We start from the raw sequence: 14,190 nt of genomic DNA on the forward strand, positions 1-14,190 counted from the left end.
AATAAATAAATACTTTTTAAAAAAGACAATTCTCAGGCTTTACCCTAAACATACAGAATGAGAAAGAAGAAGAAAGAAAGAAAGATGAGGGGCAAGCAGCAATCTCTGTTGTTAAGTTCCCTGGGTGACTATGTTGTAGCCCATCTGTGGCGCAGTGTTCAGGAGTCAGGGGTTCCAAACCCAGGAGTTTGGGACAGCAGTTCAGAATTTGCTGACTATACAAGTTTACTTGGTGTTGCTCTCCAAGCCTTCAGGAATTTCATGGATTGTGGGAGCTGTATTGGAACATCTGACTGTTAGAGCTGCTGGATTCATTCTCCTCTCTCTCTCTCTCTCTCTCTCTCTCTCTCTACACACACACACACACACACACACACACACACACACACCTTTTCCATTTCCCAGCAGTACCTGTATTTGGAGAATCTTCGACAAAATGTCAGTGAGTGTATGTTTAAGGTCCTGGAATTTGAGGGGCAAATCCTTCATGGAGAAAGCAAGGCTGACCATACTGAGAGGGTCCTGCTGCACAGTATCTCCTATGTGAGCCAGGAAGACACTTCACTGGGGCTTTGGGGCCAAAGTCTCATCATAACAAGCAGCAAGAAAAATATGCATTAATATGGCCCCAAAGTAAAAAAAAAAAAATTCCCCTAGAACAACAAGTGGTAGATGACTTGTGTTCCTTCCTGAAGAAGAAAATTGCTCAAAGTATCATGACCCATATCTCACCAACACTGGCAAAATGTCTTACTGGCTTCTGGAATAAACCCAATATTTCATCCCAAACCCCATATTTATGAAAAAAAAATTTTAAAGACATTTTTTCAGGGTGCCTAGTTGGCTCAGTCAGTTGGACATCTGCCTTCGGCTCAGGTCATGAGCATGGGGCTCCATACTCAGCAGGGACTCTGTCTCCCTCTCTCCCTCTGCCCCTGGCTTGTACACTCTTTCACTCTCTCTTTCTTTCTCTCTCTCTCTCTCTCTCTCTTTCGCTCACTCACTCTTTTTCTCTCTCAAATAAATAAATAATAAAATCTTTTTTAAAAAGGACATTTTTCAGTGGCAAGAATAAAATTCTCTTTGTTGAAGATCTTGCTTATGGATTCCTATTTTAGCGTCCAGAATGGAAATGTTCAGCAGCCCTCTGGCATGATTACATTTCTAATTTCACTGGGCAGCAGTATTGATTTACCTTACCACAGAAGATCTACTGCCTTCTGCAGAATTCTAATCACCTTGGGCCAAAGAAGAAAAGTCATGAACTAAAACCCTCACCACTAAAAGGACGATGCACATGTAAACTATTTTTAGCTCTGTTTCATATGGAAGAAGGAAACAGATTATGACATTAGTAGAGAGAGAGTCCTTGGAGCAGAGAGTATATGTAAAGGAAAGCAATATATCTTTCATAACCAACTTGAACAAATCCATCTTTCAAGGCAGGAGGTGATGGACAGAATTCTTTTGGAACCAAAGACAAAGGAAAACAATGTGGTTCAATCAACCTGAAAAGTAAAGGAAACAAACATAATTAATGTGATGGATTTCCACAGTATGATAAATACTTTGCAGCACACTGAATTTTTCATGTACATCTGAAGGGACTCCGTTCACATAAATACACTGATGCAATTGCCATTTTCAAAATCGGTATCTGATCATGTCCTGTAGTAGAGAACTCAAACATGAACTCAAGCTTCCAAAACATAGCTAGTAAGTCAGCAGTATGAAGAAAAGGAAATAAAAGTCATTGGTCAACACACCTACTTTGTATGATTTCTAGAGGTCACCTGTCTCAGACCTGCTTTTTCTCCTGCTGTCTCGATTTGAAATGCCCTTAACAGAATTAAATCTGTATTAAAAATAAGGTAGGGCAGCCCGAGTGGCTCAGCGGTTTAGCTCTGCCTTCAGCCCAGGGTGTGATCCTGGAGACTGGGGATCGAGTCCCGTGCATGGAGCCTGCTTCTCCCTCTGCCTGTGTCTCTGCCTCTCTCTCTCTCTCTCTCTCTCTCTGTCTCTCATGAATAAATAAAATCTTTAAAAAAAAAAAAAAAGATAATAACAGGGGCACCTGGGTGACTCACTTAAGTGTCTGCCTTCCCCTCAGGTCATGATCTTGGATTCCCTGGGGGTCAAGCCCCACATCTGGCTCCCAGCTCAGCAGGGAGTTTGCTTCTCCCTCTCCCTCTGTGCCCCCCACCCCCGTCTCCCCACTTCTTCTCTCTCTTGCTGGATGGTTCTCTCAAATAAATAAATCTTTTTTTTTAAGTAAGGCAATAACAGTTAGTGATCCTGCAAGAGAGGTTACACAAAAATAATAACTAGTTTTGATTGAGCATTTACTATGTGGTAGACACCCTGGCAGTTGCTCCACGAATGTGCATTATCTCAATTCACATTCACAGTGACCTTAAGAGCTAAGAAAGAAAACAAAGGCTCAGAAAGGCTGAATGACTTGTCCAAGGTTATAAAGCAATAAATGTCAGGGCTGCATTCATGCTGTAGTCAGCTGGCTCCTACAGTCATGCTCTCTCTATCACCCAGCCGGTAGGGAGCAGATCTGCTTGATGCCACAGCTGCTCCGACCCCCTTGGCCAGGCGGCCTCTGAGTTACTCAGTCAGGAAAACGTGAAACACACAAGTGCTCGTGGACCACACACACGTCTCCCTCCTTCATCTGACCCCTCTGCCAAGGGCAAAGGAGTCACTGATGATTAATTTCTGAATCTTTAGTCGCTGCAAATCGCTTACTGCAGAGGGCGCTGTGCTCTCTGCAATTGCCAGGAACCCTGGTGGCCATTACCTCAAATGCTGCAGCTCCTCATCCTCACAGGGGCTGCTTTCCCGTGGTTCTCCAATACAGGATTGCCCACCCTCACTGGGTGGTGGGTTATTGCATTCTCGGCGCCTTGTTTTCTTCCCTTGAACACAGGGGGTCCAAGAGGACCAGCAACTCCAACCCCCATCCACCCCTCCTGTAAGATAAGAGAGAGGCTGTTCAGAAAGCACTTGGAGAAGATTTCAGAGTTTAGTGCTGAGCTTCCTGCTCAGGCAGTTGTTGGCAGAGGGGACAATCTGGGCACTCACTACCTTCAGGACATCTTCTACAATGACCAGAGTATCTCTGCACATCGTCTAGGTTTGTCCATGTTAAGGCTGCATTAACGAATCTCTTGCAATAATAATATCTTAAATTTGTTTACTATTTTGCAACTGTTTCAGAGCACTTTTACATACATTCAACCCTTCGTTTACTTCTCACAAGAATGAATCCAGAGGGGCAGGAGATCTGTCACCCATTCTCTGTTGATACGTATGGAATCTAAGACAAGGTGGTTAAATGCCATGCCCAGTGCTAAAACAGCTGCCAAGAGACACGTCCAGACAGCAACATGGTCTTATGGCTGGGTCTGGGCTCCTCTCATTTCACCAGTTTCTATTGTGAACATTTCTATTGTAGAAGCAGTGATTGGGCATGAGAAGGACATAATCTACCGGGTATTCCAGACTGCCGACCTCAGAGCTGGCACCGCACAAAATGAGTGCATACATAGGAGAAATGCTGTTGCCTCCTTCAACATCCTTCAATCTGCAGGCACTTACTTGGCCCAGCCTGGCCATCTTCCAACTCAGGGCCAATTCACCACTAACAGTGCTTTTACTATTTTCCCCCAACATATTCCTTGGGGGAGGCAAGAGAGAACTTGCACTATATTCTAAGAACTTGGCTTTCCTAGTTAGAAACTGATCTCAGAACCATGCCCCAAAGCATTACTTCCTGATGATAGATGTGTTTCCTGCTCTGTAGCTATTTCTACTGTGTAGCCTGCACCCCTCTATTTACCCTCTCCCCTCCACTCAGCAGCCACTCTTCAGTATCACACACACCAAAAATAAACTAATTTGGTAATATTTTCCCATGAGTTCCTTTATGCTTTCTTACAGAATCAGCAATTGAGCTAATAAAGTAGTTCCCTGAGCATCCCAACAGAGGGTGATAACAGCTTGATATATTGATGGCTACCCCGACCCTTACCAGCAGGGGGAGCTTCCATTTTATCAAATTACAGGAAATCCAAGCCATGAAGAAATGAAATCAAAGCGGTGGAATTTCAATTTACCAGACAGGCCACTTGGGAAGAGAATTAGAGGTAAGGATGCCTTCTTGATGCTTGTCTATAAGCAACTATAGTTTAGTCATCATGTATTCATTCATTCATTAAACATTTATTAAGTGACTTCTATGAATCAAGCCCTGTTGGGCTCCGGGAATAAAAAAAAGGAATCACAGTTCTGACTTTAAGCAATGAACTTTCTAGAGGAGAGAGATATATAAATAAACACAACATTACCTCATGCTTTGTCTACTCATGAAGTCATTCTCACATAGATCCGTACAAAAGTGCTTATAGTACCAAGAATTCAGTTGAGCACATTCAGCAGATGTTCAAAAGCATTTGTGAATAATTGATTGATGGAACACAATACAAAATAGAAAGAGATATTTCAAAGAGCTTGCTGTCAGAAAGGCTAAGCTATGCATACACAAGCTCCACAGACCTATGTTACAATAAATCCTTAAGGACATGACTCTGGAAGGACAGAGGTGTTTTAAGCATTAACCTATTCCAATGGAGAATGGAGGCCAGGGTGGGTCTGCAAATTAAGACAGGACAATGGAGAAACCCCTGGGTGGCTCAATCGGTTGAGCTTTTTTTTTTTTTTAAGATTTTATCTATTTATTTGAGAGGGAGAGAATGACACAAGCAGGGAAGGGGCAGGGGGAGAAGCAGATTCCCTGCTGAGCAGGGAGCCCAACAGACTCAGAGCTCCATCCCAGAACCCCAGGATCATGACCTGAGCCAAAGGCAGATGCTTAACTGACTGAGTCACCTGGGCACCCTAAGTGTCCAACTCTTAATTTCAGCTCAGGTCATGATCTCAAGGGTCATGAGATCAAGCCCCACATTGGCTCCATGCTCAGTGAGAAATCTGCTTAGGATTCTCTCTCTCTCTCTCTCTCTTCCTCTCCCTCTGCTGGTCCCCACCCCCATCTCTCAAATAAATAAATAAATCTTAAAAAATAGAAAGATGGGAAAACAGAGACAGCAGAGGACCTTGACCCAGTAGCTAGGACCCAGAAGTGGAATAAGAAGGGTGATACTAAATTAAAATCCCCATACACAAAGAAGCACAACCTCAGGAGCCAGATGGAAAGAGTATTTCCCTTTTCTCTGTGTCCAGCAATAACTAGCAAAAATTCAGCACACTGACCTGCTTCATTTCCTACAAGGAATCCTTGCTCACAAGCCACACCAAATGTATATGGTTTGCAATGGCACTGACATTGGGTCCCCTCAACGGTGGCAATGCCACCATTTTGGCAAGGTCGGCAATGGCAGGGGTCAAATTCATCCAGATATTCCTCAAGAGCTCGCTTCAGGTAGAGTCTTTTCACGGAGGCACAAGGTACTTCCTTTACCAGCTCATACAAAGGTGTCAGCTATACAGATAAAGATATCATGGTCAGTAATCAGGGTTTTAGGCAAGAATACTTTTTTTCTGGCATTTAGGCTCAATCCCCATTAGGATAAAATGAAAGGCTACTCTTAATGTTAATTCCAATTATTTCTTGTTCAAATAAAAAGAAAGAAATTCACTTTCTTTGCAAGGCAAAAGGACAGATAGGAATGAATAGGGAAGGAATTATTTTATATCTCACAGGAAATTTTTCAAAACCAACAGGACATTCATTTTCTAGTTACTGAAAGATTATTTTGAAGGCAGTACATTTCCACCCTTGCAGGGGACAGAAGACAGGGAAACACACTTAAATTACAGTGAAGAAGCAAGTGCAAATAAATTCACAATGAAATATCCTGACTCTAAGAGACTTAGCATGTCTCTTAGTGGAGATTGTGACTATTTTTCCCTGAAGAAATTTAAAACAGATAGACATAATTGATCTGTGCTGAACATGTCCGATGAAAAGCAACTTGGAAACCCTAGATGTGCTGGCTAAGCTTTGACAATCTGCTCTCCTAAGGAAAAAAAAAAAATGTTCCACTTTGTAGCATTTGCCAATTTCTGCAGTAGAAGAACTCTCCTCATGGCCAATTTCAGGTTGTCACTGTGATGCCAATGACCATGGAATTGGGAAGACCTAAGCACCATCTGGCTCTTGTGAAGGCCCGTCCGCACTGGCTGCAGCACACCACTGCGAGTCAAGACTCAGCCACGTTCCCCTCCATCTCTGCCTGGCCTGACACTGCAGCTTGAAATAATTGACTGGATGGCATTGTGCGGACATACACCTATAATAAGTTAGCACAGCTGTGACAGTTCCAGTCTGATGTGGAGAAGAGCAGAGTTGAGAATGAGAAGGAATGTCTGTTTCCTCCTAATCCACGATTTCGAATTTTTCAAGATGTGTTATGGGGCACTGGCATTGAAAGTAGGTCATCGTGAATATCGGTGGTGGTGCTCTGTGATAAGACCTCCTCGGAAAAATTACCCTCCTCCCTCCACCCTTATTCAGAGGCAAGTGGGTGTGTGTGGGGTTAGGAGGGTGCTCAAGGAGCTGGTGTGATTTGGGGCTTTATAAAATGTACCAAGGTCAAGTTTCACCTGGGACTCTGCTTGACTCCCATGATATGGAATAGACTATAGAATCAGTTCTGCTACAGCATTTGTTTTGAAAATGTGAATTTGTTGGGACGCCTGGGTGGCTCAGTGGTTGAGCCTCGGCCTTCAGCTCAGGGCCTGATTCCAGGACCGGGGATCGAGTCCCACACCCGGTTCCCCGCAGGGAGCCTGCTTCTCCTTCTGCCTGTGTCTCTGCCTCTCTCTCTCTCTCTCTCTCTCTCTCTCTCTGTGTCTCTCATGAATAAATAAATAAAATCTTTTTTTAAAAATGTGCATTTGTTCCATGGAGACAGATGTATTAGGAACCACTCTGAGTACATTGCAGATTTTGCATTTTCTTACATACACTTTCATCCACAAGAAAAACCAGGTGAACCCAGAAAAGTGGACACAACTGACCTGAGATAGGAATACACAAAATGCACACAAACACACACTCCAAACATCCATCCAGTTCAGTGTCTGTGTAATGAACTACACCGGTCCATGTCTGGTGCTACAACTATCATCTAGCAGTTTCTACGATCATCCAAAGGCTCTAGCCCTTTCTTCCTCCAGCAAGCTGCAAGTCTTTTTCCAGGAATCGCGCCCCATTAGTGCAGCATATGCACTCCTTAACAATTGAACACATATAAAACTGCACTGTGGTTTTTACTGATGCCTGTCTTTTTTTTTTTTTATTATTGAGCGTCAAAGATCAAGTTTTTTAGTTTTACGTCCTTAACCCCATTTTCCCCACACCCCAGGTAGTGTTTATTTGTGCAATCCTGCCTAGCTCTCTGATTTTTAGGAGCACATATGTTGCATTATAAAAGAAGTGACTGCATCCACAAAACATCCTAAAATTCTGCCGGCCGAATTTGTTCCATCTTTTTTTTTTTTTTTTCGAATTTGTTCTATCTTGATGTATATGTCTCCGCCATGCCAGAGAAGGAAAAGATGACCTGATGAGACAGCAGACATGCCTAAATGCTTTCCTCTTACGAGAATCTATTCTTCTGAAGTAGAGACCAAGGAAAACATAATCAAATTTAGGTCAAAAGCTTACGATGCAAATTTTGTTATTAATTTCTCTTGGGATTTACAAGACATTTAACCTTTACAATTGAAATATGGACATACAAGATAATGAAGCCTCTGTTTCTCATTATTATGTATGCATTCACTGCACCATACAAAACATAATTGGGAGACAGAAAATGCTAATGAGGGCTGTCTCTGTTTAACCACCTTGATTTAATCTCATTTTCCCAGTGCGAATAAACATGCCTGCCTTGTGCTGCTTTCAACAGAGCAGGACATACCTTTTGTTTTATGACTTGGGGAAAACGAGTCACAGATTCTGCCCAGGAAGCATACCGCCCTTTGTTTCCAGCAGGATTGTCCAGCTGCAGCTTACTGAGGCCAGCCACGAAGTCTAAACTTCCCCCCCTGACATACGGGTCCCCTCGCACCATATTGCCTTGAGTTCCTACGCAAGGAGAAATCAGATAAATTAGATCAGGATGCTCAAACAAAACCAAAAGGAGACTATAAAAGTGAAAAGTCTATCAAGTACTAAAACACAACCCATCCAGCTTTTTGATATTCTGGGAAAGGAAGAACTATGGAGACAGTAAGAAGACCCATGAGTAAGAAGACCCATGATTGCCAACAGTAGTGGATGGGAGGAGGAGTACATAGGTGGAGCACGTTGGATGTTTAGAGCCGTGAAATTGCTCAGTATGATACTACATGGTGGATATATGGTATTAGACATCTGTCCACACCCAAAGAATGTACAACACCAAGGCTGAACTCTAACATAAACTATGGACTCCGGGTGATCATGATGTGTCAATGTAGGTTCACCAACTGGAACAAATGTTCCATTGTGGTGGGGAATGGACAGTGGAGAGGCCTTAGTTTCTGACAGGAGTGTACAGAAATCCCTTGTCCCTTTTGCTCAGTTGTGCTGTAAACCTAAAACTACTCTTAAAAATGTCTATTAGAGGAAAAAAGAAGGGGCGCCTGACTGGCTTAGTGGATGGAAAGTTCAACCCTTGTTTTCAGCTCTCGTCATGATCTCAGCATTGTGGGTGGGATCCAGCCCCAAGTCAGGCTCTGTGCTCAGTGCAGAGTCAGCTTGGGATTCTCTTGCTCTCTATCCCTCTGTTTGCTCTGTCTCTCTCAAATAAATAAATAAATAAATCTTAAAATAAATAAATAAAATCTTAAAAAAAAAAAGAAAAAACACAATCATTACCTGACAGTAGATGATATTAGGGAATTATTGTTCATATTCTTTTTTTTTAAGATTATATTTATTTATTCATGAGAGACACAGAGAGAGAGAGAGAGAGAGGCAGAGACACAGGCAGGGGGAGAAGAAGGCTCCATGCAGGGAGCCTCACATGGGACTCGATCCCGGGTCTCAATGATGACACCCTGGGCTGAAGGCAGCGCTAAACCGCTGAGCCACCCGGGCTGCCCTATTGTTCATATTCTTAATGTTCTTGGTATTATAAGAGCATAGGAGACTGCCAAGCTTCTTAGAAAATATATGCATATATTTTGGGATGAAGCATCATGAAATTTACTTCCAAATTTTTCAAATAAGATTACAAATATTTTAAATATATAATATTTATGTTATTAGATAATCCATGTTATAAATATTAAATGTAGATTATATAGCAAAATGTCATAATAATCATTACATATAAGAGGTGAGTATATGGGTATTTATTACTATGTTCTTCCTGTGTGTTGGAAAGTTTTCATAATAAAATAAGAGGGAAGTTCTGGAATACTAACAATAAGAAAAAAAACTATTAACAGACATACATTAACACGTGCAAAGTGTTCTAAACAGTGAATATTAATTGAATTCTTTTCTTTTTTTTTAAATTGAATTCTTTTCTGCATTTATGTGCCTTGTATGTTCAGAAATATTTTTGCCTCCATTTGTAATTGATTGATTTTTACACTAGAAATTCCTAACTTGCAGACCAGATTTGGGGTGATTTTCCATTCATTTCTTTTCTTTTTAAGATTTTATTTATTTATTCACAAGAGACACAGAGAGAGAGAGGCAGAGACACAGGCAGAGGGAGAAGCAGGCTCCATGCAGGGAGCCTGATGTGGGACTCAATCCCGGGTCTCCAGGATGACGCCCTGGGCTGAAGGCGGCGCTAAACCGCTGAGCCACCCAGGCTGCCCCCATTCATTTCTTTTAACTAAATTTTGCAATTTCTTAAAATTTTTCAAATTCAAAACTGTACACATTTATCAGAAATTATTAAAGCTTGATGTTTTTAATAAATTAGCTGAGTGCTTCCTCATCTTCATTGTTAGCTCTGCCCTTAATATGCAAACAGTCGCCCATAGAAGGCAGTGAATCACAATGTTCAGTTCCTCCACGACCTGAACCAGAACCACGTGGAGTGACTACACATTTCTGAGCTCCAGCATCTATGAAAGAACAGCTAGGTGGAAAGCCCTGGAGTCAGTATTTTAACAAGTTTCCCCCATAGTCTCGATGTATACTAAAGTTGGAGAAATCACTGCCTTCATTGGCACACCTGTTTATGAATTACAGATTCTAAGAAACCAGTTTTATTTTTTTTAAAGATTTATTTATTTATGATAGACAGAGAGAGAGAGAGAGAGAGAGAGAGAGAGGCAGAGACACAGGAGGAGGGAGAAGCAGGCTCCATGCCCGGAGCCTGATGTGGGGCTTGATCCCGGGACTCCAGGATCGCGCCCTGGGCCAAAGGCAGGTGCCAAACCACTGAGCCACCCAGGGATCCCCAAGAAACCAGTTTTAATTTTATTTTTAAGCCTGTAGCCACTCTCTTCACACCTCAGTGAGCTCCCTGCTCCAGCTGGCCCTCTTCCTCCAGACAATGGACTTGTGTGACAATGAGGACTGTGAAGCCAGATGTCATGCCTTTGAATCTCATGTCTGACCCTTACCAACTGCGATCTTGGGCAACCTTTCTGTGACTCAGTGTCCCTGTCTGTATAATGGGAATATGAATAATACCTAACTCTTAGGTCAGAGGAATGTATTGGCTAATTTTTGTAAACCACTTAAAATTGTGTTGGGCACAAAGTAAATGCTACGTGTTAAACACCAAATTACATAAAGTCAGCGAGCAGCCTCCAGTCACGAGCCCAGTTGGTAACTGATGTCTACATGTTCTCAAATCTCCCACTCTCATTTCTATTTCCAGATCACTATATTTCTATCTCTTTCAAAGACCTGTCCTCCTCCTTTGTCATGCCAGTTCCAGGAAGACAGGCATTTTCTCGGGCATGTCACTGCTTGTATCCCAATGCTTAGAACAAATCCCCCTGCATACCACAGGCTCCATAAACAACTGGTGAAGGAAGTGAATGAGTAAATAAACCTGGTTTCACTCTTCTGTCTCCCTCCTTCCTGCAGTCATCTGCCAGTATCTTGAGAGTCCCTACTTCCTTGGTAAGAACTCTGGCACCTGATCAGTCAATTCACCTTTGCCCCAATTTCTGCCATCACCCCAGGACAATTCAAACTCTAGCACCACTCAGTCCATTGCTACCACACTGAGAATCTCTTTATTGTAAGGCAAATATGTTGTAATCACCAAATTCAATGAAGAGTCTCTGGTCCTTCTCTTACTTAACTTCTCTCTAAGAATTTCTCTCTGTTGACCTCTCCTTCTCCTTTACTTTTAATGTTACTGATTTTTCCAAGCTTTTACTGTTTTTTTCTTTCTTTTGTTCCTTTTTTTTAAGTAGGCTCCCTACCCAGTGTGGGGCTCAAACTCAATGACCCTGAATTCAAGAGTTGCATGCTATACTGAATGAGCCAACCAGGTAGCTGTTTTCTGGTTCTTATCCTATCAGATTGTCCCTTCTCAGTCTCTCTTCTTTCTCTAAAACTTCCTTTGTAATCTTTCATTTAATCATGCCCTATATTAAATCCTTTAACAGCATCCCTCGTCATCAGAATGAAATCCAAATTCCTTAACATGGCATCTAGACAGAATTTAAATCAGTTTATTTTTCTAATTCTTTTTTCAATCCCTCAAAGAATAACACATCACCTTCCCCACTCCCTCACCCTCCAGCAGCAGCAGCAGCAGCATGCACCAAAAAATGCACTGAGCATCCATGTCAAAATGGAATTGAATCTTCTCCTGCTGGTGTCTTTTTTCTAGGCCTGATTGCCAATGTCATTGTATGGGAGAAAGTTGGTACACACTGAGGACATATTTACAGTGCACAGGATATACCCAGTAAGCTTTCCACTCTGTATAACATCCCACCGCTATGACATATGAAAGAGAGATCAGAGGCAAAAATAATGAGATACATTTAAAAAATAGAACACCTGCTAAAATCTCAAAGGCCCTTAGAGGTCAGGAATTAACCACAAAAGAGGGATAGAGATTGGGCTTTAATGCAAATTTCCCCTCTTATTTACCTGAATCTGATTTTAAGACGTCTTCCAGCTTTTTGCATTTGTTCTCTGATGATGTATAAAATAAAAAATTGAACGTTGAGGCAGTACATTCCTTCATATCTACTGAACCAAGACCTGAGGAGAAAGTTTTAAAAGTGTTTAATTTCTGCATTTACTAAAGAGCCCTTTTGAAATACAGCCAGGTATGAGAATGGAGATAAGAGGTTATGTCCTACTATTGTGGCTATCTAATCAAGAGCAATATGATAGGGACATTTTCAAGTGCTCTAGAAGGGTCAAGGATCAGAAAAAGGAAAATTTGATTTTTGTTTTTAAACAAAATAATAGATACATGCATATACCTAGGAATGAAGAAGCGTCATATGTCTGAAACTTACTTTCAAATGCAAATTTTGGTTCCAATCATTTTTGATCAGAGAGGGGAGAAGATTGGGATGATTTCTACATGAAAACAGTGGAAGGAGCAGAAACTGAACACCCCAAAGAGTAATATCTTTGGCCCATTTGGTCAGCTACTCAGGCATAAAGCAAATCATTAAAAGTAGACATGCAATGGTCCCCATCCACCTACTGGAAACCCCAAAAGCTGGGTTCTGGTTCTACAATAATTGATTCCTAAAACCCTAGGTCTACTGCCTCAATCTCTCCATTTTAATATCTTTACTGTCTCTGGTTTCCAACATTTCCTTCCCACCACTCATAACCTTAGAATGTAACAATTTCTACTCATTATCAAGTGGAGTTTGGCAATACATTTTTTTTAAGAGAAGGATAGGAAATAATAAAGTGTGGAAATATATTTTTCTCATTTAATTTTGCTAACTATACTGTAATAAACTCAGTATTTCTTTAAGAACAAGGTTATACTTAAGCAGTTTTGATTATATTTCAATTAGAACTTTTTGGAAGAACAGAAACTGCTCAAGAGTAAAATTTTTACTCAAAAGTTACTTTGACCAACTTGGAAAGCTTTTAAAAATTCTCTCCATTTCTTTTAAGTACTAAGGAAAAAAGGGGGAAGCAGTGAAGTTTATATCAAGCCACGTGCTGGATTAATTTTCCAAAGAAATACTGCCTTTGTTGTTGCTTTAAAAAACAAAAACAAAATTGTGTTGTACATTCATTTCCAACCAGGGAAGTTAAAAAAGTTCAAATTCTAGTTAAGGCTTATCAGTAAAAAATTAAGCCAAATGGGGGGGAAAAATAACCCAATGGACATAGAAAAATATTATAGTTCACCTACAAAGGAAGGTTACAAGATCTCCTCTGAATCTCATGTAATAAGTCTTACCCTCCTCCAAGGCCTGACTGAATAGAAAGATTCTGAAGAAATGATCAGGAACGGAGAACGGAGAAGGAAGTTTGGACATCGATGTAAGGAAAAAGTTGGGAAGGAGCAGGTTTGACTTGGAATATTAATAAACCAGAGCCAAAAGATCTTTGGAGAAAAATATTGGACACTGAGACACCACTCTCTCCCCTCCCACATGGGGACACCTGGTGAGGACTCTCCTCTATGAGATCAAAAAATCATGAACTGAGTGGCATGCACTGATTGTAACAAAAATTGGCAACAATTCTAGCAACAACATAACATAAGAAAAAGTTCAGCTGACTTTGGAGCCAATTAGACCTCCTTACAATCTATATGCCCTTGGATGAGTCTCACCGTAACACTGAGTCTCCATTTCTCCATCTGTAAGACCAGAATTGGACTGGCCACCTCACTGGGTAGTAGTGAGGATCGTTGCTAACATATCTAACTTACCTGTTGTAAGAAACCCATCCAGTAAATTTAAGCTATTATTACAAGAATTAGGTAGTAAACAAACCGGTGATATCCAGAGCAGATTTTTTTTTTTAAGGAATGTGAGTGATAATGAACAGAGGTAAACAAAATGCTTCTTTAAAACATTTTGACAATAAATAAATAAATAAATAAATAAATAAATAAATAAATAAATCATTTTGATTTCTGAAATATAATTCTTCATTAACTTTTCCTCAAAGAATATTACTCAAGCTGAGAAATGGAAAAGGTTAAAAAGTATTCCAAAAATCCAATCAATACCCTCTGGAGATAAATGATA

At 41.0% G+C, this 14,190-nt stretch overlaps 1 protein-coding gene across 1 annotated transcript in view; it reads right to left on the reverse strand.

The window, feature by feature from the left end:
* The window catches only part of C7 (complement C7), a 51,127-nt gene that overhangs the window by 12,431 nt on the left and 24,506 nt on the right, over positions 1 to 14,190 (reverse strand). The window contains exons 9-13 of the mRNA XM_072757002.1: positions 12,101 to 12,214; positions 7,953 to 8,119; positions 5,278 to 5,506; positions 2,807 to 2,978; positions 1,421 to 1,508 (exon numbers count right to left, since the gene is read on the reverse strand). Of these exons, the coding sequence (XP_072613103.1) occupies positions 1,421 to 1,508; positions 2,807 to 2,978; positions 5,278 to 5,506; positions 7,953 to 8,119; positions 12,101 to 12,214 (770 nt within the window). The remainder of the gene's footprint in view (positions 1 to 1,420; positions 1,509 to 2,806; positions 2,979 to 5,277; positions 5,507 to 7,952; positions 8,120 to 12,100; positions 12,215 to 14,190) is intronic.

Source organism: Vulpes vulpes, chromosome 4, assembly GCF_048418805.1.
Source record: "Vulpes vulpes isolate BD-2025 chromosome 4, VulVul3, whole genome shotgun sequence".
NCBI lineage: Eukaryota > Metazoa > Chordata > Mammalia > Carnivora > Canidae > Vulpes > Vulpes vulpes.